The 21693-nt window shown below is 40.6% G+C and overlaps 2 protein-coding genes, 1 long non-coding RNA gene and 7 other non-coding genes across 21 annotated transcripts; all 10 read left to right on the top strand.

The window, feature by feature from the left end:
- The first annotated feature begins 3788 nt into the window (after positions 1 to 3788).
- On the top strand, positions 3789 to 5485 carry snapc5 (small nuclear RNA activating complex, polypeptide 5). Its single transcript, XM_030366808.1, has 4 exons — positions 3789 to 3940; positions 4278 to 4399; positions 4520 to 4600; positions 4883 to 5485. Exons 2-4 carry the CDS (start codon positions 4310 to 4312, stop codon positions 5063 to 5065), a joined length of 354 nt encoding a protein of 117 aa, XP_030222668.1. The 5' UTR covers positions 3789 to 3940; positions 4278 to 4309; the 3' UTR covers positions 5066 to 5485.
- A 148-nt stretch (positions 5486 to 5633) lies between these two features.
- lctlb (lactase-like b) lies at positions 5634 to 11353 on the top strand. Of its 4 annotated transcripts, XR_003977991.1 has the most exons (16): positions 5637 to 5873; positions 7047 to 7233; positions 7345 to 7505; positions 7628 to 7715; positions 7805 to 7914; positions 8037 to 8165; positions 8310 to 8405; positions 8528 to 8582; positions 8681 to 8842; positions 8956 to 9233; positions 9437 to 9563; positions 9677 to 9876; positions 10086 to 10149; positions 10439 to 10513; positions 10861 to 10905; positions 11066 to 11163. XR_003977991.1 is itself a non-coding variant. In XM_030366770.1 (15 exons), exons 2-15 carry the CDS (start codon positions 7104 to 7106, stop codon positions 11179 to 11181), a joined length of 1761 nt encoding a protein of 586 aa, XP_030222630.1. In that variant the 5' UTR covers positions 5634 to 5873; positions 7047 to 7103; the 3' UTR covers positions 11182 to 11353. The 4 variants fall into 4 exon arrangements, 3 of the variants coding, with proteins under 3 accessions (XP_030222630.1, XP_030222631.1, XP_030222632.1); XM_030366770.1 differs by lacking the exon at positions 10439 to 10513 and having other exon boundaries at positions 5634 to 5873; positions 11066 to 11353; XM_030366772.1 differs by lacking the exon at positions 10861 to 10905 and having other exon boundaries at positions 11066 to 11353.
- Positions 11354 to 13227: 1874 nt separating this feature from the next.
- On the top strand, positions 13228 to 21689 carry LOC115551211 (uncharacterized). 9 transcript variants are annotated; one of them, XR_003977994.1, is made up of 17 exons: positions 13228 to 13356; positions 13741 to 13828; positions 14027 to 14108; positions 14409 to 14479; positions 14663 to 14715; positions 15031 to 15102; positions 15279 to 15353; positions 15537 to 15606; positions 17586 to 17657; positions 17832 to 17907; positions 18091 to 18160; positions 18464 to 18535; positions 18713 to 18782; positions 20086 to 20157; positions 20335 to 20410; positions 20590 to 20646; positions 21566 to 21689. It is a non-coding gene; the product is annotated as an uncharacterized LOC115551211 (long non-coding RNA). The 9 variants fall into 9 exon arrangements; XR_003977993.1 differs by lacking the exon at positions 21566 to 21689 and having other exon boundaries at positions 20335 to 20907; XR_003977995.1 differs by lacking the exon at positions 21566 to 21689 and having other exon boundaries at positions 14663 to 14732; positions 20335 to 20907.
- Positions 13887 to 13956, top strand: LOC115551686 (small nucleolar RNA SNORD18). Its single transcript, XR_003978183.1, has one exon. It is a non-coding gene; the product is annotated as a small nucleolar RNA SNORD18 (small nucleolar RNA).
- On the top strand, positions 14190 to 14287 carry LOC115551693 (small nucleolar RNA SNORD16). Its single transcript, XR_003978190.1, has one exon. It is a non-coding gene; the product is annotated as a small nucleolar RNA SNORD16 (small nucleolar RNA).
- Positions 14837 to 14934, top strand: LOC115551691 (small nucleolar RNA SNORD16). Its single transcript, XR_003978189.1, has one exon. It is a non-coding gene; the product is annotated as a small nucleolar RNA SNORD16 (small nucleolar RNA).
- On the top strand, positions 15142 to 15211 carry LOC115551687 (small nucleolar RNA SNORD18). Its single transcript, XR_003978185.1, has one exon. It is a non-coding gene; the product is annotated as a small nucleolar RNA SNORD18 (small nucleolar RNA).
- LOC115551689 (small nucleolar RNA SNORD16) lies at positions 15711 to 15808 on the top strand. Its single transcript, XR_003978187.1, has one exon. It is a non-coding gene; the product is annotated as a small nucleolar RNA SNORD16 (small nucleolar RNA).
- LOC115551690 (small nucleolar RNA SNORD16) lies at positions 18270 to 18367 on the top strand. Its single transcript, XR_003978188.1, has one exon. It is a non-coding gene; the product is annotated as a small nucleolar RNA SNORD16 (small nucleolar RNA).
- Positions 18887 to 18984, top strand: LOC115551688 (small nucleolar RNA SNORD16). The gene has a single exon (XR_003978186.1). It is a non-coding gene; the product is annotated as a small nucleolar RNA SNORD16 (small nucleolar RNA).
- Positions 21690 to 21693: the final 4 nt, after the last annotated feature.

Raw genomic sequence — 21693 nt, 5'->3', positions numbered from 1 at the left:
CCCTTTCTCCTCCGGGCTCGACAGTTTGTCTCCACCATCAAGATAATGCCTCCTCTTGCAAACTAACTCCTCTCTGTTGTCTGAAAACGTCAAAATGATGACGTTTTCATAATGTGTGATTAAAATGCTAGTATTATTTTGGGCAAAATAAAGTTTCTCTCTATAAATCCAGGCCGCGCACCCCACACTTCCCCCACACTTCCCGCGCCTCACATTATAGGCCGCGAGCTAGGGGGCCTTATCGTGCCTACCGTTGCGAGCTTAACAATTAACAACGTTTTTGAAACGAAAACGTTTACCGTGATATTTGAAATATTACCATATGTATGTAGTTATGCACATATTTTATGTAAACATAGTCAAAGGAGAAAAAAACTTGTGTTACTTACCACTGACTGATATAATCCGTCCTGGACATGACACAATCCTTCCCTTGTTTGGCCAATTAACTTTATACGTTACAAAAGGATCTTTTAAATTTACTTCGCCTAACACCCATGATATTTCGCCTATGTCCACAGCCCCTTCATCCGGAAAGGCAAATAGTGCATATTTTACCATTTTCTTTATTTTTCCGTAGCAAACTCACGACTAAAACTCACGACTCGACTGTCAAATATTCAACGGACGTCTCACGTGCTGCGAATGCGTAGCATATGTTTACAACCGCATTCGCAGCGCGTGAGACGCTCGCGGGTTTACAGTTGTCTTTTTCAGTTGTTCAGTTGTTTTTTTCAGTTTAAATTTGTCTGCATTGACAGTCGTCTAACTGCAAAATGTCACGAAATTATAACCGATATTTGTCCGATTTTTCTATACCTGTGCCAAAAACTACAAGATTTAGTACACACTAAACACAAAGTTAATTAAGAGAATGGATTTTAAGAAATTATAACTGTACAATTGTAATTTAAGTTCAAGCATGCCACAAACAGCTACTTTCTATTTGCTGTGGGTATCCTAATCTCATTGGTAAATTTGGCTTTTCCAGATTGACTCTTCAGATGAAGCTGAATTCCCCTGTGATGATCCACCAGACCATGTTGAGCAAGTGTGTACACACAAAACGCAAACACTCCTAGTTGAAATAGGGAGAACGGAGTGGCATATAAGACTTTATGACAGAATTCTGCATTGATGATTGAGTAGCCTACTTTATAAGTAATGTTAATTGTGTGTCCAACCTTTTACTAAAATAAAGAAATATAGAAATATAACATATTTGTATGCAATACAATAAAGGCCTATCGTAATCAGCACTCGAGTTGAGGGGGGATGGCATCCCCCTTTGGAATTAAAAAAATCAAAATCATCAATCTGTTATTTTATCAATTAATGTGAAAATATTACCGCTATTTCATTATAGCGGTTTCCTTTTTCAATTCGGCGCAACGTAGGGTTGCCGCGGTGTGGACATTTCACACCGACTAATACACTTGTGTTAACACCGGTATTACCGACTCGAGTATAAACGGTATAAACTCTGAAACTATAGGTCAACCGCCATCTTCTCCGTCAACTCTCCTCTCACACTCAGTGACAGCGTCTGGCAGTAAATATTGTAGTGTTTTTTTTTTTTTTTTTTCAGTAATTTCTTTTTATTACTGGAAAAAAATAAAAAAAATAACTGTTGCCGGTGTGTCCTCAACACCGCTAACATCAGTAATACCGTATACCGCGGCAACCCTAGTGCAACGATATACTTTTCCCAGGGACAGATTTGACAGCGATACTGCCTTGTCGGGCAGTATGCTATTGCGCAAGCACGCAGGCGTACTTGCGCAATAGTGCCTTCACGAGCTCTCATTCCACACCGTACGAGACAGACACTGATAGCGTTAACCTGTCTCTGCATCTCAGACATCGCTTCCCTTTCATTCCAACCCGTGTTTAACGCTAGTCTCCCTTCTCTGCCGTTCTCTTTGGAAATTATATAGAGGCCAGTGTCAAAGAATTCAAGAGATGTTTCATCCACCACACTTTATACACCACTGAAATGTATGCAGTCAATTTTAAACGCAATAATTCTTGTGTGGCTCTAAAAAACGGAGAGCATGGTAGCATTAAATCCATACTACTTTGTAAGCTCAATTGTGGTTGCTTATAAGCATGCAAGTGTGAAGAGGTGTACCCATTTTTAGATTCAAAAAGGACAATTAAGAATCTATGATGATTTCGCTAAGGTGAATACTGCTAAGCAAATTGTGAAGTTCAGAAAGACCCATGAAATACTTCTTTGCAAACCTAATGATATTTTGTGCAAATGCTTTTGCTACGTACACGATGAGTCAATTGTTCTTATCAAGATGCCTGTATTAGAAAATGTTTAAAGTTAGTAAGACTTCAATTGTACTCTCTTTCATTGTTATTATATTCTGGCTGTTGTAACCTATGCATGTTGTGCATTATGTTTTATATTTATGCGTGGTTTATGTTTCTACAAAAAAATCTCCACATAATACAAATATTTGGCTTATGTTTCACAATTTAGGACAAATTACAGAATAATGAAAATATATATATAAAAAAGTATATTATAGTTAACTATAGTAATCTATACTGTACTACACTTTGTAGTGAGTTACTATTTACCATAGTACACTACAATGTCTGGAAAATTACTATGGTAAATCCCACACTATATTGTAGTATAGTATAGTAATCTATAGTATACTACACTGTGTAGTAACTTACTATAGTATTTACCATAGTACACTACAATGTCTGGAAAATTACTATAGTAAATCCCACACTATATTGTAGTATAGTATAATAATCTATAGTATACTACACTGTGTAGTAACTTACTATAGTATTTACCATAGTACACTACAATGTCTGGAAAATTACTATAGTAAATCCCAGACTATATTGTAGTATAGTATAGTAATCTATAGTATACTACACTGTGTAACTTACTATAGTATTTACCATAGTACACTACAATGTCTGGAAAATTACTATAGTAAATCCCACACTATATTGTAGTATATTATACTGTAGTATATAGTAATATATAGTATACTGTAGTAAATGCTGTAGTAAACTATAGTATTTTTCCCCTGGGTAACCTGCAGAAGCAGCTCATGCTGCAAGACCTAATTATTCCCAGTGAATTTAAAGCCCTTAAAGAGTAAAGAGTTTGATGTCGGACTCCATTGGAAAATGCAAATGTTTTAGTCAATGAAAAGTAATAAATGTTTCATTACTTTTGCACTTAGCATTGAACTTGTAGTTTGTCTTGTGTTTAATGTTGCAACTGAGTCCATCTTGGCCAGGTCTCTCTTGTAAAAGATATTTTAATCTCAATGAGACTCTGCTGAGACCTGGTTAAATAAAGGATATAATAATATTATAATAATTGTTCCCCTGCTTTGGTAACGAGTTGTAACTGGTCATTTAAAAATGGAGCAACATTTTGAGGAGAGAATCTGCGGGTTGGTAAGGGGTATCACATGCCACCGCCGCCTAGGCCTACCCTTTTTGTACTTTTTTTTTTGCCGATTTCAGATGACACAAAGCAAAATCATCTCTACAGATGCCATGTTTGCGATTGTCGATGCCGGTAATATGTGACACGACAGTCACTGCCCTCTAGAGGATGTATTGTGTAACATCCATAACAACGCTGAAACCGGACGGAGGTAGTACCGGAGACAACGTTTGGTACGGACGGACGAATTTCGTCCGGATCTGGACCTGAAACCTCATATTTCTGTGTCTGATGTTCATATTCGTGCCACGCGGTGTCGCCATTTCGCCGTATTCCGAAAAATATGGGCGTTGCCATATTTTTCCGGATGTGACCTCAGAACCACGTGAATCAAGAAAATTGCAGCAAAACATTAGTTGTCATTAGCAATTCAGCTAGAAAAGATAATACGGGTTCAGTTCAGTTTTAGGGCGACATGGAGAAATAAGACAAAATATATAAACCAAGGTAACCCGTGTGCGATGCTTGCGTGTGAAAGGCTGAACGGTGCTGGTGTTAGTCACGTCTCAACCTATCTGTGAACCCCACAGCTAGCTAGCAGCATCAATGTTTAAAGTATACAACCGTTATGTCTTCATAAACTGTCTATGACGACCTATATACCGTCCTCAGTGCTGCTGCAAAGCTGTGTTGTAGCTGCACTTCCTTGATCAATGTGAAATATAAACGAAATAAACGCTAGACGACGTGTTGCATACTGGTATCTGACCCAGTCTGCTCAGTGGATGTGTACTAGGATTGCATTGTTTTTCTTAATACGAATCTCCGCTTTTTCCTTTTTCAGTGTCGAGTGATGTTCAGACTGCAACCCTAAACATGCACAGTCGTCTACAGGAACTGAAGAAGGAAGAGGAGACTCTGCTCAAGATCAAAGTCATGTTGCAGGACCAGCTAAATCGGCTAAAGGTAAAATGAATAGTCTAGGATTGTATTAATATTAATGATTTGGCAATACAATAATCTGTATTGGTTGTTAATGTTTCTATTGTATACCCACATACATAATCTGGTCTCCCTGTGTTTAAGTTTGAAGAAGGAGCCCTGAAATCGATCATTAATGGAAAGCTAGACGATGGAACTGCGTCCCCCATATCCCTGGAACCTGAGGTAAAAGTGCTTTAAAGAGGAATGAGAGCTATAAAAATAATATATTTCATATACTTTTAGTTTCTGGATCAAACGCATGTTTTATTCTATGGATAAATTGTATATTGTTGTCTTTCTGTGAAAGTGTAATGTCATCTACAGCTCATCTATTCTAAAGCCATAGTTAAACTAGGGCTTTATATATGGCTGGGTTTGGGTTTGTGTATGTGTGTAGGCAATGTCCTCATCAGTTCCAGAAGGGTGATATTGGACTAATTTATTGTCCTTTCCATGAATATTTAGGTTCAGGTCAACCCTGATGATGCAAGCGAGATCAATCAAACCAAACTCCTCCTGAGTGCTCCTATGGATTACGATGAGGAGGAGGAGGATGAAGACGATGAGGATGATGATGACGACGATGAAGAAGATGGTGATGAGGACAATGATCTAGAATTCGCCCCTGAGGAGGATTACGAAGAATAGGAAGAAGATGAATAATATGCTAAACTGTCGGTCAGTATTCTAGTGGTGTTTATGCCATTGAAAGACGTAGGGCAAAGTTTTGGTCTGTTGACCTGTTTTGTATCTCACATGAGTCATAATATTTATTTCAGTGGTAAGGATGAACATTTAGTGACATTTTGGTATTGAGTGGAGTATGTAGATGATGCATTTGACCTTTAACATGTGTTATGCTTTGGTAAATTGTCTCTTTGTTGCAATATACCTGGTTAGTTTTCTGTTTCTGTTGTATATGTGTGGGCAGAGGGCACCAGTGAAAAGAACTGTGGATGTGGGTTACTTTGAGCATGAGAGCATATGGCTGGGCCATATAAGAATGCAGACAATCTGCGTTATGTAATTAGAGAAATAATAAGCACAAAATAAAATGTTTTGACTGAACTTCCAATTTGTACTCCTTAACCAATCAGCTCACATCTTAAGCTATAGATGGCTAGAAATTAATGTCTTTCCATGGGACCAAGACAATACAGTTGTCGTTTGTGTCCTAACCTGACCTATGCATTTACTTGTACCAAATAGGTAATGCAGTGCAGACAGTTTCCATTCAGCATTTTCTAAACAGCAATAGAGAGGGACACAATGGAACCTGCTTTCACACCAATGAGCAGCAGAACCGGAGGCAGGCTGCCACAGCAAATGCCATACAGCAGGGAAATTACAGATTCATATACCTTCTGCATGATCCACTACTGCTACAGTGGAGCTTGGCTTAGTCCAGGGACTTAGTGCATTCTCGGGTTCCTGAACACCTTTCTAAGGCACACAGGTAATTCAAATGATACATTTTAATGCTATACCGCTGCAAAATGTTTAATTAAGATTGATTTAATAGCTGCAAAATTGGTATTGTTATTCAACTGGAATGGAGGCTGCTTGTAGGTTAACTGTAATCTGTGTTTAAATAATCTGGTCATATTGAATCAGTCTGCAAGTCTGCAACCTAACAAATAAAGGATGCCGTAGGTTACAGACGTGGGTCCGCAAAGATAATTACCTGTCATATTACCCATTCAAAGATAGTGCTAATGCAGATAATATGATTATATACATATGCAGGGTAATTGCTGAACTATATGGTCTATTATACTGACGAAACAGATTTATGTTATCCAAAATCTGAAATAATCATTAGCGAGGGGCTTTTCCGTTTGAAATCTAACAAATCAATCACCTTTCCTTTTCAGTCCATGGCAATAGCTTTTCAATTGTTACATAACATTGAGTTACTCATGCTAATGCATTGTACTGAAATCCAAATAGCAAATGCAAACTGTCAGAGATAATAAACTAGAATAGGCCTTCATCATAATACAAATGCTGTTACTGTATCTAAATACATTTTAATGAAGAAATGTGTGAAGGCATGGACTAAACAAAATAGAGGCAAACTTTTCTGCTAGAGGTGTTAAGATCATTTGCCCGCATACCTGACTTAGATGACACAAAATATCCACCAAGCAATGGCTTTGTAATTTGTACCAAAAAAGATCACGGAGAGACTTCATGTGCGTGCAGCCAATGCAATTCACAAGTACTTAGAGGCAGTCAGCCCGAATATAATTGTATTTGTGTTTTGTCATATCTATCAACTCTTCGTACAGTCACTCTGCTTACAAAGGTGAAACTATGTTTTGTAAAGGACACGTCCACCTCAGCAAAATGTGCTCACACTCGGTTGAGCCTGTATAGCGTTATTTGGCTCTGCACAAGGGACATGGGCTCCCCTTTGATCTAGCTCCCTTTCATCGCTCCTGATGGCCTTTTCTGTATTGTAATAAAATATTGCAGTTCAAGGGTTATCTGTCCTACAACAATGCTTCACATACATTCTCATATATTATAGATGTTTCAGTGGTACGACCGAGACAAGATTAAATAATTTGTATTGATAAAATAATTACTGATAGTAATTCGATGGTGATTTATTTTCCTGCTAAAGTCTGTGAGCGACTGTAGTGGATCGAGGCGGTAGTAGTGCGGCCGGACCAGGGATACGATGCTGCCCCGCTGTGCAGCCCCGGTGTGCCATGTGCTTCTGTTGGTGCTGTGTTTGTCTGCGGCTGAGGACTTCGACTGGACAAAGAACGACCGCAGCAGCTCCTTCTATTACGGCACTTTTCCAACTGGTATAACTCTACTACACCCATAATGTTAACAACAATAATGAGGGGTTGGTGTTTGCATGTAAATGTAATATTGAGTGGATTTTAGTGTTGGTAAAATGTTACATTTTCCAGGATTTTCGTGGGGCGCCGGCAGTTCGGCCTATCAAACAGAAGGAGCCTGGGACAAAGATGGAAAAGGGCTGAGCATCTGGGACGTGTTCTCCCATAAGAAAGGGAGAGTACTACGCAATGACACTGGAGACTCCTCTTGCGAAGGCTACTACAAAGTCAAGGTGTGGACAGGGCAAACACCACCTCTCGTTTGTGTTGATCCTTCATGTGAATGATCTCTGCGGGTGTACATTTGGTCATAACAAGTAGCTACTCTGTCTCCCATTGTGGTTTCCCTGTTAAGGATGACGTGTCCTTGATGAATGAGTTGAAACTGAACCACTATCGCTTTTCCATCTCCTGGCCAAGAATCATTCCCACTGGGATTAAATGTAAGTGCTTTTTTATTTTTTACCTAAGGGCCACAAAGCCATTTCTATGCTTAATAGACAAGTTCAAAGTGCCGTAATATCTTTTGCAGCTGACCATATCAACGAAAAAGGAATACAATACTACAATGAACTAATTGACCATCTGTTGGAGAACAAGATCACTCCCATTGTCACTCTGTATCACTGGGACCTTCCACAGGTGTGTGTATAGCCAACATGCCAGACTGATCCATATCCTATTCCGTTTCAATTTTACATCTATAAATGAATTAATTGCTTGATAATCTTTTTCTGATTGGTTTACCGTTGGCTTATGTCTAGGTCTTACAGGAAAAATATGGTGGCTGGCAAAATGTTAGCATCGTCAATCATTTCAATGATTTTGCCAGCCTGTGCTTTGAGAAGTTTGGCAACCGGGTGAAGTACTGGATCACTTTCAACAACCCATGGGTAGGTTCAAGTAATTTCTTCATTCTACACTCCAATGTTGTAACGTATCCATCCACAGCCCCCCCAGTTAGCCCAGTGAGTTTGAAATGATGCCCTCGGGCACTAACACCTATTGCAATCCAAACGTTGCTTTACTGACTTTAGTCTGTAGCTGTGGAGGGATATGAAACGGGTGAGCATGCACCTGGCCTCAAGATGCGTGGAACCGGTGCCTACCGGACGGCCCACAACATTATCAAGGTGACCAGGAGCATAACATACAAACATATAATACAGCAAATGAAGTAAAAATCTCAGTTGATGTCTTAACTTTAGTTCGAATCTAATATGTAAAGCTATTCTGTTTCCCATCATTGCCACAGGCCCATGCTAAGGTTTGGCACACCTATGACACTCAATGGCGGGGGAGACAAAAAGGTGAGTTAGATTGCGGATCTTCGGATTAATAGATGGAACCCATTATATATCATGTAGCCCATGTGTTTGAGCACAGACTGACTTGAGAACATGTGCAGGTCTGGTGGGCATCTCTCTCTCTGGGGAATGGGGAGAGCCTGTGGACATCAACAACCAGAAAGACATTGAAGCCGCTGAGCGATACGTGCAGTTCTACCTGGGCTGGTTTGCCACCCCTATTTTCCACGGGGACTACCCCCAAGTGATGAAAGACTATATCGGCAAGTAAAACTCTACTCGCTAATTCTCAGCCTTTGTCAATGTGAAGCCATGTTTGTAGTTTCTGGACAGTATTAGGTATTTAACCATGGCTGGACACATGTGGTGTATGCAGGAAGGAAGAGCACCCAGCAAGGCCTGGGATCATCTCGTCTGCCCAGCTTCTCCTCCCAGGAGAAGAGCTACATTAAGGGTACTTGTGACTTCTTGGGCATCGGCCACTTCACCACCCGCTACATCACCCAGAAGAACTACCCAGCGAGCCGCGGCGGGGCCAGCTTCTTCACCGACCGGGACCTGGCAGAGCTGGTGGACCCCCGATGGCCAGACCCCGGCTCCGAGTGGCTCTACTCCGTGCCCTGGGGGTTCAGACGCCTTCTCAACTTTGTCAAGGTGACGAGCTATCTTTACCTCAGACTTTCTCGGTTAATTTGTCCACAAGAGTAGGGAACCATGGAGAAAATACGATACTTAAATGCTGTAGTTTGCACGCAGATGTTGTGATATGCTTGTTTAGGATCCATGTTACAGAACAGTGTTGTTCATCCTTTTTAAGGACCAGTTTAACAACCCCAATGTTGTTTGTTCTTGTTCAGGCCCAGTACGGGAACCCGATGCTTTACGTGACGGAAAATGGAGTCTCTGAGAAGATGCAGTGCACAGAGCTCTGTGATGACTGGAGAATAAAATATTACAGAGACTATATCAATGAGATGCTCAAAGGTGCGTAAGTATGCAACTCTACTCAGTGAGAATCACCAAAATGAAGGGCCTCTCTAATTCAAGGGGCTGTCAAGTTTGTTTGAAATAAATTCATACTTCTTTGTGACTTATAGCCATTAAAGATGGAGTCAATGTGCGAGGCTACACCGCCTGGTCTCTGCTGGACAAGTTTGAGTGGGACGAGGGCTATTCCGAGAGGTTTGGCCTGTATTACGTGGACTTCAGGAGCAAGAACAAGCCCCGGTACCCCAAGGCTTCTGTTCAGTATTACAAGCGTATCATCAGTTCCAATGGCTTCCCCAATCAAAGAGAGGTAATAGAAAGGCTGCATGCCAATATATCTTCAAGCCCTTTCCCTCCTATGTTGTTCTTAACACATCCACTTTTGTTTTCTAAGGATTAAACTTCAACTTTCTCTTTCAAAAATGTAACTTAGTTGCCAGTAACCAGTTCCAACACACGCCTCTTGTGATGATACTGAATGCATAAGGGTTGAGTTACTCCATTGAAACTTTATCCAAGGTGGAGACCTGGAAGCGGAGGGCCACTGAGACCTGTTCTTCTAGCAACCAGCTCCTAGCAGCAGGTAGGTTTACAACTAATGATTGTCATACAGGTAGTAGTGGTGACAGGGAAACACAAACTAGCTGGGGTAAACAAATAAAGATTCTAGCTTAAAATAATCCAAAGTTATTTGATTCGAGTAGAAGCAATGAATCGATTTGACTCGGAACAGGAGCTATTGTTCTTTATTTACTTTAAATAAAGACCAATGCAGACAAGTTGGTCGGATCAAATCAGCAAGTTCCCTTTAATAAAGGTAAAGACTAGTTACCAAAGTCTCTAACAGGGTTTTTCTTTGTTTGCCTCTCCAGCTAGAAGAAAAGCCAAGGAAAATGCAGAAATGCCAAAGGTTTGGCCAGTGCATGATGAAGTTTAGAGATTAAGGGGTACATACCAATAACTTGTTTATTGTTGAATAAAACGTTATTATTTGCTGATGTGTGTGTGTGCCTTTGTGTCTGACTTCAAGAACGTCACTCGCCAAACTGTTTCAAACTAACATTGCAGTACAACTTCTGCATCTCTGCATCGTTTTCTTCTTCTTTGCTTACAATCTTTTTTTTGATTCTAACCTTTTAACAAAAACAGGTTTTAACTTTTTTTATGGCTGTACTTTTAACGCTTTTAACAACAAAGCTGCTGCAACATAAACCTGACACGTGCACAATGTGCCTGCAGTTCTCAAAGGGTTAATGTGATTTGGTTCAATAAGTATTTTCTCTTTCTTTGTTAGAGGAACAGCGGAGCACTGCTGCCAATATTCTAAGACTTATCCATGGTAAGGATGCTTATTGTAAACAGTCCAGTACTGTAGGTGAAAGAAAAGAGAAGATTAACCCTTTGAGGGCTGTGCTTGAGCATGGTCAATCTGTCTTTGTTTGCCCTGTACATTGTTCAGTTATTGGGTTGTTAAAGTTAGTCTCCGTGTATTCTTCCAGATCCCTTGACCAGCCACATGGAGATGGTGACGGAGATCGTTGTTCCGACCGTCTGCACTCTCTGCATCCTCCTCAGTGCCGTCTTCCTGATGTTCTTGCTGCGGAGAAGGAACTAGAGAACAGCTCTTAAAGTGATTTTCTAGTGAGTGCCTGGTTGTTGCAAATAGACTTATGGCAAAATAAAAGAGGCCTATAAAGTCAGGAAATTCTCCTCGGTTGCGCTTTGCATGAAATTTTTCTAAATTATTTGATTGGAATGATCCCAATAAAAAAGTGAAAACATTTGTATTGGATTGTTTTGATCTGACTTATGGACCATTGTTTTTTAAGACATGATTGAAAGCTCTAGGCGGCTAGGCCTTTATGAGCCCAATAAAAGCTATGTTAGGCATAAATGTGTCTTAGCCAATTGTGTCATGACTCATGGGTTAGCCCAACACAGACCCTGGTCATGGGAGCACATCAGTATTCATAAATACAATAGGGGTCAACAGATTCTTTGTGAATACCTCAGAATTGTTATATTAAAATATATTTCATTACAAAACATATATCTTTGTGGATGAAAGACAAATTACAAACCACATTATATGTAACAATAACAAAAAGAAACACAAACAAAATGCATTTCTTATTGACACCTTTGCTTGCATGTATGTACTCATATTATTCAAGCAATGCATGCAAACCTCAAAGTATGCCATGATAACAAATAGAAAGCATTTCAAATGAATTGGTTAAAATACCCACGTAAGTAGTTCGGTCAGTTCTAGGGTACATCCGCTAACTTTTTCTTATAAAAGTAGTTCCGGATATTAGCTATTTAAATGCTCGTTTTGAATATCGTATATTTAAGGTGGATAAAGGCGCTTATAATATTTAGTTAAATCAATTGTAATGAAACTGCATTGAATCAAATCCAATTAACTATTGAGGGGTGCCATATCTGTCTTACGTGTCCCTCCGCTGTTCAGAGAAGCTATCCCTACCAGGGACTCTCTAAATCGACGCCACTTCGACCTGGGCGGGACTTTACGTCCTACGTCACTCGCTATGGGTGTGTGCATGTGTGCGCGTAGCCGTCAGTCGCGATGGGTGTGCTGTGCATGCGAGAAAGGTTTTGGCTTTTAGTGTCTATGGGTTGCTAATAACTGTTCTGATGATTTTTCTGATGGAAAAGTGGTCTTTTATTTCCATAATCTTTGTTCAGTGAATGCATAAACCCGTTTGTTAGTTAGCAATTAAACAAAATGCGATCTCTTTGTTTACAGTTACCAACGACCAACTGATGATTGGGGGTTCGATTCCCTAGTGATGCAAGGTTTTTTCTTTCATTTTTGACTGCACACACATCGCGAGTGACGGATACTCGCACAATGTACACACATCACTGTCTTTACTATTTCTAGGCAACCGAAGTTTAAAGATTGTCAAGTGGTTAACTCTTGAATCGCATGTACTAAGACCTGATGGGTTAGTGGTCAGAGAACAACTCATTAACGCGGGGATAAGGGGTTCTATTCCTCAATGAAGCTAGCTTTTTTCTTTCATATTGGACTGGATGTTTGTATGCCATTTTGCGTAACTTGTAGTTTATGATGAAGAAATGTTACTGGGGTTAAGGTTGGGGTAACCTTAAGGGTTACCGTGCCCAGGGTTGCAAAAGTGTTTTTGCAACACAATATTTCTTACAATAACAAAGTCCAAAGTTGTGATGACTCCAGTAGGAAACTTAAGATACCTAGAGAAATGCGTGAGTGCTCACAAAACATCAACAAGTCAGCAGTGTGGTACAGGGTGATCATTTCTGATATACAGTACAAAAGCTGAAACCATTAGCCAGGAGTGGGGAAGATGCAGACGCAGACGCAGACGTGGGAAGCAATAAGACACACCAACACACAGTTGCCTCTTGCAAAATGGTTCAGAGTTTAATATAAATAGTTAGGGTTAGCTGGTATGGCGTTATCTGGTATGGCTAATAGTCTAATGTTAGCTTAGTTCGTGTTGTTTCGTCATGTTAATCACTCTAGTAATAGTAAGTCATTTGTAGAAATATAGCCTGTAGTGCAAGGGAGTTCGTGCACAGAGCCCTGAGACAAACTGCTACGCGCACATATGCACACCCCTAGCGAGTGACGTAGGACGTAAAGTCCCGCCCAGGTCGAAGTGGCGTCGATTTAGAGAGTCCCATTTATACCATCACTTCCGAGGTGCACTTCCTCTTCGCTTCGTCTGCTGTTGTACGAGCATCCTGGCTAGCGAATGAGCTGAATAAGGGATCAAATACGGTGAGATTGGTCTAATTGCCGTATTTATGCATTAATTTGTGTCTAGCCAAACAATTAAACAGGATATTATGGAAGCTTTGGTAATGAATCTAAAAAAATATCATACATGAAACCTTATTGGTAGCAAAGTAGATCCATGCTACTACACGTGGTAAATGCTAGGGGACTTTAGGTACACGTTATATTAGCCATCTGCTTGTACAAATGTACCAACGATGTTAGCATCTAGATTACTTTACTTCAAGGCATCCAGTGTTAGTCACTAAACGTCGACAATTGTGTACCAGTTATGTACGTTATTGCGCCAACTTGTTTATTGGCTGTTTATTATAGAGTTGCATGATTTATCTCCGTCGTATACTAAATTTATGTTATTGATCTAAGGTATCAATGTTGTTGATCGGGCATCCATCCCTGCTCCTTCTGGCTGCAGTAGTGGACGCGGCAACCTGTACAGACCATAGATAGTCGAGTAAGTAATGAATAATATTTTGTTAAACAATAATCCGTTATAGAAAAAGGTGTACCCCTTGCAGTGATGAGCTTCTACTTCGGTCCGTGTTGTTGAAACTCTGTGATAATAACAGAAGTTCTGAGCCTGAATGACTTGCCATGTATTTTGTTGGAACGGATGAGAACATCTTGAATAAAAGCACACTTTTTGCTCTAGATTGCCAACAATCATGACCTTCAGAGATGAGACCTCTGAAGCGACCCAGACAAGGATGTAAATTGGTACTCTACATGAAATGGTAATCTTTTGGCACATGTCAACATCACATAAAATTTATATTTTGAAGATTAAGATTTAGCTTGTTTGATTATCCTAATCTTGCTGTGATAGTGTAATTTGCGTCCTACTCTGTGGCTGGTGACGGATGCCTACTGTCATATGCCGGCACAGATGGATGACGAACCTTGTTGCTGAGCAAGCTTTCCAAATAAATAGACACTTTGTCAAGGATTATTGTAGGTTAAGTTTATTGAAATGGTTAGAATTTGCTTGCAATTTCATTCAGTGACCTGTATTTCCTTGGTGTCTTCTGCCTCAGGTGTCATGATGAACCATCTCTACCTTAACACCCAGATAGAGTCTGGCCCCAGCCCATAGGATCAATTTGAAGTAAGTAGTCATCTTTACTTTGGGGAAGCTTTTGAAATTTGATCTTTCACAGTGATGAGCTTTTACTTCGGTCCGTGTTGTTGACACTTGGTGAGAATAACAGAAGTTCTGAGAACGACCTTTGATGTACTTTGTTGGACCGTTGGAGACCATTTTACTGACTTGGCCATGTCTTTACCTTAGGACCTCCAAGGCACGTAACCTCCTGCAGAGATGAGGATTCTGACGACGCAATGGTAATTTACGCATGATGGTAATATTTTGGGAGTTGGTTCTAAATAGTGGATTGTAAAGAATGAAAAGACTTTTCTATTGCTGTAGAAATGTAGGCTGTAGCTGGTTTGGGTATCTTAAACTTGCTGTGATGGTGTAATTTGCGTCCTACTCTGTGACTGGTGACGGATGCCTACTGTCATATGCCGGCATAGATGGATGACGAACCTTGATGCTGAGCAAGCTTTAACTTCTCTACTTAAGTCAATGTATATCGTGTGGTTTAACCAAATACAATTCAGTGGCCTGTATTTCATTAGTGTACTCTTCTGCCTCAGGTGTCATGATGAACCATCTCTACCTGGACACCCAGATGGGAGTCTTACCCCAGTCCATATAATCAATCTCAAGTAAGAAGTCCTCTTTACTTTGACACGATTATACTTTGTTTACAGTGATGAGCTTTTACTTCGGTCCGTGTTGTTGATACTTTATGAGAATAACAGAAGTTCTGAGAATACTCTTTAATGTTCTTTGTTGGAACATGTGAGACCCTTTTACTGACTCTACCATGTCTCTACCTTAGGACCTCCAATACACCTGACCGCCTGCAGAGAAGAGGATTCTGAAGGGATGGGAATTTCAGCGTTTAGCTTAAAAAGTAATATTTTAGTACTAATTTGGGGAGCTATTGAACTTTGATCTGTAACAGTGATGAGCTTTTACTTCGGTCCGTGTTGTTGATACTTTGTGAGAATAACAGAAGTTCTGAGAACGTTCTTTTTATGTACTTTGTTGGACCATGTGAGACCATTTTACTGACTTGGCCATGTCTTTACCTTAGGACCTCCAAGACGCGTAACCTCCTGCAGAGATGAGGATTCTGACGACGCGATGGCAATTTACGCATGATGGTAATATTTTGGGAGTTGGTTCTAAATAGTGGATTGTGTAGAATGAAAAGGCTTTTCTTGTGCTGTAGAAATGTAGGCTGTAGCTGGTTTGGGTATCTTAATCTTGCTGTGATGGTGTAATTTGCGTCCTACTCTGTGACTGGTGACGGATGCCTACTGTCATATGCCGGCACAGATGGATGACGAACCTTGATGCTGAGCAAGCTTTAACTTCTCTACTTAAAGGGAAACTTCACCCATTTCCATTAAGCTTTATCGTTGGTAACCCACTAGGGATGGGCGATATGGTCTAAAATCCATATTGCGATATACATTGCAACCTATTGCGATAACGATATATATCACGATATATAAATCATAATAGAACCATTTCAGAACAGGTTACATAGACTCTAAGGAAAGCCAAACTGCTAAATGTGTAAAACAAAAGAAAGAAACTTAGTATGTCGTTTTGAGAACATTTATTGTGCAAAAGTGTAATCATACAACATAATGTTGTAGCTGCAGAGACTTCAACAAAGAAAAAAATCTTCTGTGTAATGACGTATACTTCTCAATTAAATTAAAACTGGTGGTGTCTTGTTAATAAACGGATACTGTGAATTAGGGAAATGCGTCCAGTATTAGGCATGGCTATTTTAAATAAAGAAAAATCTTCCAAGTGTGTGCACAGATACTTGATATTAAAACATAAAAGTGCAAAGTGAACGCATACAATTTTTTAAAATGACCATGAAATGAGCGCAATCACCAGCTCCTCCGTTTCGCTTTCAGCCATATTTGCTTAGATGACGATGATGCGTTGAAGCCGGTTGCAGCTCATGGCTCTTTAAATTTTGCGGGTCGCAGATGATGCGTTGCAGCCGGTTGCAGCTCGTGGCTCTTTAAATTTTGCAGGTCGTGGACGATGCGTTGCAGCCGGTTGCAGCTCGTGGCTCTTTAAATTTTGCGGGTCGCGGATGATGCAATAAGCTGGTTGCAGCTCGTGGCTCTTTTTACATTTCGCGGGTTGCGGACGATGCGTTGCAGACGTTTGCAGCTCGAAGCTCTATCCATGACCCTTTCTTTATATTTCGCGGGTCATGGATAGATCGCGTCAAACATGCATTATCGCGACAGAGCAATACAACTAAAATCTATCGTAGGCCATTTTTTATCGTGTATATCGTTTATATCGCGCATTCCTATAACCCACTCATATTTTTGAATGGTCGTGCATCATTCCCTTATTTTCTGGGGAGACTGGAGAGATCCATATCGATCTCCAACACTTCCTGTTTAAGATGACGCAATATGACGATTTTTGCGTAGAAGTAAATAGGAAGTGTAAGAGGGGAGGATTCTCATGAGACTACAAGCACTAGTCCCACCCCTCTAGGGGGTGGGACCCACTGACGCTACAGTCCTATTAGAGCAGTGCCAGTGGGTGGGACCAACAGAAACTAACATCCACAGCGTCTGAAGCTAAGCTAACAGAGGCTGTTGATAAAACTGAAGTACAATGGCGGAAGGTACTGGATCTGACATAGAAGATGGCGCCATGCAAAAGTTCACCATTTCGGAAGAAATACAAACGAGGACTAATTCAGAGTTCACCAACTAATACTCTTCACTAGAAATGTTGTGTGAAATGATTTTCGAGCAGTCTTGCGGTATCGGCTTGGTAGATGGAACAGCGATGTGTCCGATAGGCGGAGATCTAGTTCAGCGGGAGTGGCCAGCGAAGCTGTGCATCGTGGTGCATGGTGGAAGTTGTTGTCTTCAATCCACAAGCGCCAAAAAGTCACTTTCTGCCTTTTCTCGGTCAAGACGGCACCAAATTAGAATTTTTATTTATTATTCGACTACATATAGGACCCAATTTCTATACATATTCATGCCTCCACCGGGGAAATGCTCCTTAAGTCAATGCATGTCGTGGGGTTTAACCAAATACAATTCAGTGGCCTGTATTTCATTAGTGTACTCTTCTGCCTCAGGTTTCATGATGAACCATCTCTACCTGGACACCCAGATGGGAGTCTGACCCCGGTCCATGGAATCAATCTAAAGTAAGAAGTCATCTGTACTTTGACACGATTACTTTGTTTACAGTGATGAGCTTTTACTTCGGTCCGTGTTGTTGATACTTTGTGAGAATAACAGAAGTTCTGAGAATACTCTTAAATGTTCTTTGTTAGAACATGTGAGACCCTTTTACTGACTCTACCATGTCTCTACCTTAGGACCTCCAAGACACCCGTCCTCCTGCAGAGAAGAGGATTCTGAAGGGATGGGAATTTCAGCGTTTAGCTTAAAAAGGTAATATTTTAGTACTAATTTGGGGAGCTATTGAACTTTGATCTATAACAGTGATGAGCTTTTACTTCGGTCCGTGTTGTTGATACTTTGTGAGAATAACAGAAGTTCTGAGAACGTTCTTTTTATGTACTTTGTTGGACCATGTGAGACCAGTTTACTGACTTGGCCATGTCTTTACCATAGGACCTCCAAGACACGTAACCTCCTGCAGAGATGAGGATCCTGACGAAGCGATGGCAATTTACGCATGATGGTAATATTTTGGGAGTTAGTTCTAATCTAAATGGTGGATTGTATAGAATGAAAAAGCTTTTCTTGTGCTGTAGAAATGTAGGCTGTAGCTGGTTTGGGTATCTTAAACTTGCTGTGATGGTGTAATTTGCGTCCTACTCTGTGACTGGTGACAGATGCCTACTGTCATATGCCGGCATAGATGGATGACGAACCTTGATGCTGAGCAAGCTTTAACTTCTCTACTTAAGTCAATGTATGTCGTGTGGTTTAACCAAATACGATTCAGTGGCCTGTATTTCATTAGTGTACTTTTCTGCCTCAGGTGTCATGATGAACCATCTCTACCTGGACACCCAGATGGGAGTCTGACCCCAGTCCATAGAATCAATCTCAAGTAAGAAGTCATCTGTACTTTGACATCACTGTACTTTGTTTACAGTGATGAGCTTTTACTTCGGTCCGTGTTGTTGATACTTTGTGAGAATAACAGAAGTTCTGAGAACGTTCTTTTTATGTACTTTGTTGGACCATGTTAGACCATTTTACTGACTTGGCAATGTCTTTACCTTAGGACCTCCAAGACGCGTAACCTCCTGCAGAGATGAGGATTCTGACGACGCGATGGCAATTTACGCATGATGGTAATATTTTGGGAGTTAGTTCTAAATAGTGGATTGTGTAGAATGAAAAGGCTTTTCTTGTGCTGTAGAAATGTAGGCTGTAGCTGGTTTGGGTATCTTAAGCTTGCTGTGATGGTGTAATTTGCGTCCTACTCTGTGACTGGTGACAGATGCCTACTGTCATATGCCGGCACAGATGGATGACGAACCTTGATGCTGAGCAAGCTTTAACTTCTCTACTTAAGTCAATGTATGTCGTGTAGGGCTGTAACGATACGGGTATCGAAACCAGAATCGCGACAATCAAAGCCACAAACCTGTCTTGCGGTGTGAGAAGGCAGAAGCGCGATACGCCCTTTCTAACTCTCCGGTGAAATTGTCAGATTGAAATTTACTAATAATTTGTCTAAATAATAGTCTGCTGACACCGTCCCCTCTTATCGATGCCGTAAGTATGCAACGAGATGCCCTCTGTGATGACAGCTCTCCGTGGCTACGGAGGATTGCATTTCTCTACAGCCGTCGAAGTCCTCGTATGCGACATGAACGACATTTATCCAGAGTGGGCCAAGTGTGAAAAAGATTGTCTGTTTGATCCCTATCCCTATTTTGTGTGATTTGACCGGCAGTTTGTCTGCTTATAGGTCGGAATGAAGTGGCCACCGATTATTGACATGATGGGTACTTTATTCTACCGGACTCGTTCGCTTCTTCACTGGACACGCACGCTACTGCTCGCTCTCCTCGCTCGTCCACTCACTCGCTGACGTCACTCACACACATGCGCACACTGCCATTTTCGCGCACACATAGGCCTACGCTACTCGTAACACTGCCTCGTTATTGCGACGTTCATGTTAGACCTTCATGTTTTTTCGCCATCTATTGAAAGTTAGGCTATTAAACATGTTGCATTCTATACTGCCTGATTATGTCATTATTTATGCTACATAGCCTAATAAGCGCTAATAGGATATTTGACTAAACCAACCAAACTAGTTGAGGGGTTTTGCCTACCTGCAAGCATCCTCCAACTGCAATCTTTGGTTATTTATTTATTTAGCTATACTTTAATAGTATTCTTTCTGTTCAGTGTTCCAAATTATTTGTTATTAAATGTTACATTAAGTTAATTGTTGTACAAGTGTTAATTTAAATAAAATGCTTTTTAAATTTAAAAAAATCGTGGGCTGTATCGAACCGGTCAGAAATCGTGATACAAACCGAATCGTGAGTTGGTGTATCGTTACAGCCCTAATGTCGTGGGGTTCAACCAAATACAATTCAGTGGCCTGTATTTCATTAGTGTACTCTTCTGCCTCAGGTGTCATGATGAACCATCTCTACCTGGACACCCAGATGGGAGTCTTACCCCAGTCCATAGAATCAATCTCAAGTAAGAAGTCATCTTTACTTTGACACGATTATACTTTGTTTACAGTGATGAGCTTTTACTTCGGTCCGTGTTGTTGATACTTTGTGAGAATAACAGAAGTTCTGAGAACGTTCTTTTTATATACTTTGTTGGACCCTTGGAGACCATTTTACTGACTCGGCCATGTCTCTACCTTAGGACCTCCAAGACACCCGACCCCCTGCAGAGAAGAGGATTCTGAAGGGATGGGAATTTCAGCCTTTAGCTTAAAAAAGTAATATTTTGGGACTCACTTGGAGAGCTATTGAACTTTGATCTATAACAGTGAGATTTTACTTCAGTCCGTGTTGTTGATACTTTGTGAGAATAACAAGTTCTGAGTTTACCAAACTCGTTTTTCGCTTTTGTGTCAGTGCCTGGAAAATCTAACTTGAATTTGTTTTATCACGCCAGTGATTAGATCAACAGATTCCAGCAGTGGGAATGAAGACCCAGAAAGAATATAAAAATGTAAGCATTATTCAGGTTCTGTCAAATGAAGATACTTGGCCCTTCAAAATTGGCAGTACAATGTTGGATTTGGATAGTTATTATAAAGCTGCACTTGATTTACTTGGGTCCATGTTGTTGAAACTCATTAGAAATGTTCAGTTAAAGGCATATTGTACGATTTTCAGTGATATGCACTTTTTAATATGTTGTTGAAATTGGTTTTTACATCCTGACAGCAATAAATAACTTATGGGCAATGAAAAAGAAGCGAAAAAAAAACCGAATTCTGTATCTGCTATAAACCTGTTAAAATGCTTACCAATCGGAGACATTGTACCCGAATATAAAGAACCAATCACAAGCCTGCGCGTTCTCTCCCCTCTGTGTACGAGCCTGAGCCGGCCTGAGCGCGTTCACGGAGGGCAAAGAAAGCGTTGTTGTCATAGTAGTTCATGACAGTGGACTAGACCTAGTGAGCCTACAACATTTACACAATGGAAGAGAAACAACAGAAGTTACCACTGCCACCGTTACTTGCCCCGGTTCATCCTTTTAAAAAGGCAAGAAAAAGAGACAGAAAATGAAAAGGCAGCAACAAAAAAAAAAGTAAGAGAATGCTCGAGGAAAAACGAGAATAAATATTGGATTCGCTTTTCAGCGATGGCGACAGCTGAGGGAGTTGAATGGCCTGAAAAGTGACGCAATGGTTGCCGTTGAAGTAAGCCGTAAGCAGCATTAGCGCTCGTGCACGGCTCTGTGTCGAGGGGTTGGGGCAGTCGTGAAGGGTGGGGGAGGAGTTAAACGGAACTCCGAAGAGAAGCTAATTTCAAATCATGCTAGCTCTCTCACATCGTACAGTATAGCTTTAAGTACTTTGACTGTATTTTGATGTATTTTGTAGCAGGTTGCATGTTATCATGGGACATTTGTATTTCAGGAGAAAGCTGATGGTACAGAAGCCTCTACCCTGAATGCTGGCTGAAAACCCTGGTCACCTGCTTATACAAAACAATGTTCTGTTTAACTTTTCCCTTGATTAAAGTACAAACGATTTAAAATGGTTCA

This window comes from Gadus morhua, chromosome 9 (assembly GCF_902167405.1).
Source record: "Gadus morhua chromosome 9, gadMor3.0, whole genome shotgun sequence".
In the NCBI taxonomy this organism is placed as follows: Eukaryota; Metazoa; Chordata; class Actinopteri; order Gadiformes; family Gadidae; genus Gadus; species Gadus morhua.
This window is presented reverse-complemented; position numbering and strand designations above follow the sequence as displayed.

What these genes read in the sequence shown, in the direction of transcription:
- snapc5 (XM_030366808.1), top strand. Translation starts at nt 4,310, where the DNA reads ATGCACAGTCGTCTACAGGAACTGAAGAAGGAAGAGGAGACTCTGCTC. An exon ending in ACCAGCTAAATCGGCTAAAG is followed by an intron (nt 4,400 to 4,519) that starts GTAAAATGAATA and finishes CCTGTGTTTAAG; the next exon opens with TTTGAAGAAGGAGCCCTGAA. An exon ending in CCATATCCCTGGAACCTGAG is followed by an intron (nt 4,601 to 4,882) that starts GTAAAAGTGCTT and finishes ATGAATATTTAG; the next exon opens with GTTCAGGTCAACCCTGATGA.
- lctlb (XM_030366770.1), top strand. Translation starts at nt 7,104, where the DNA reads ATGCTGCCCCGCTGTGCAGCCCCGGTGTGCCATGTGCTTCTGTTGGTG. An exon ending in AGTGATGAAAGACTATATCG is followed by an intron (nt 8,843 to 8,955) that starts GCAAGTAAAACT and finishes TGGTGTATGCAG; the next exon opens with GAAGGAAGAGCACCCAGCAA. An exon ending in GCCTTCTCAACTTTGTCAAG is followed by an intron (nt 9,234 to 9,436) that starts GTGACGAGCTAT and finishes GTTCTTGTTCAG; the next exon opens with GCCCAGTACGGGAACCCGAT.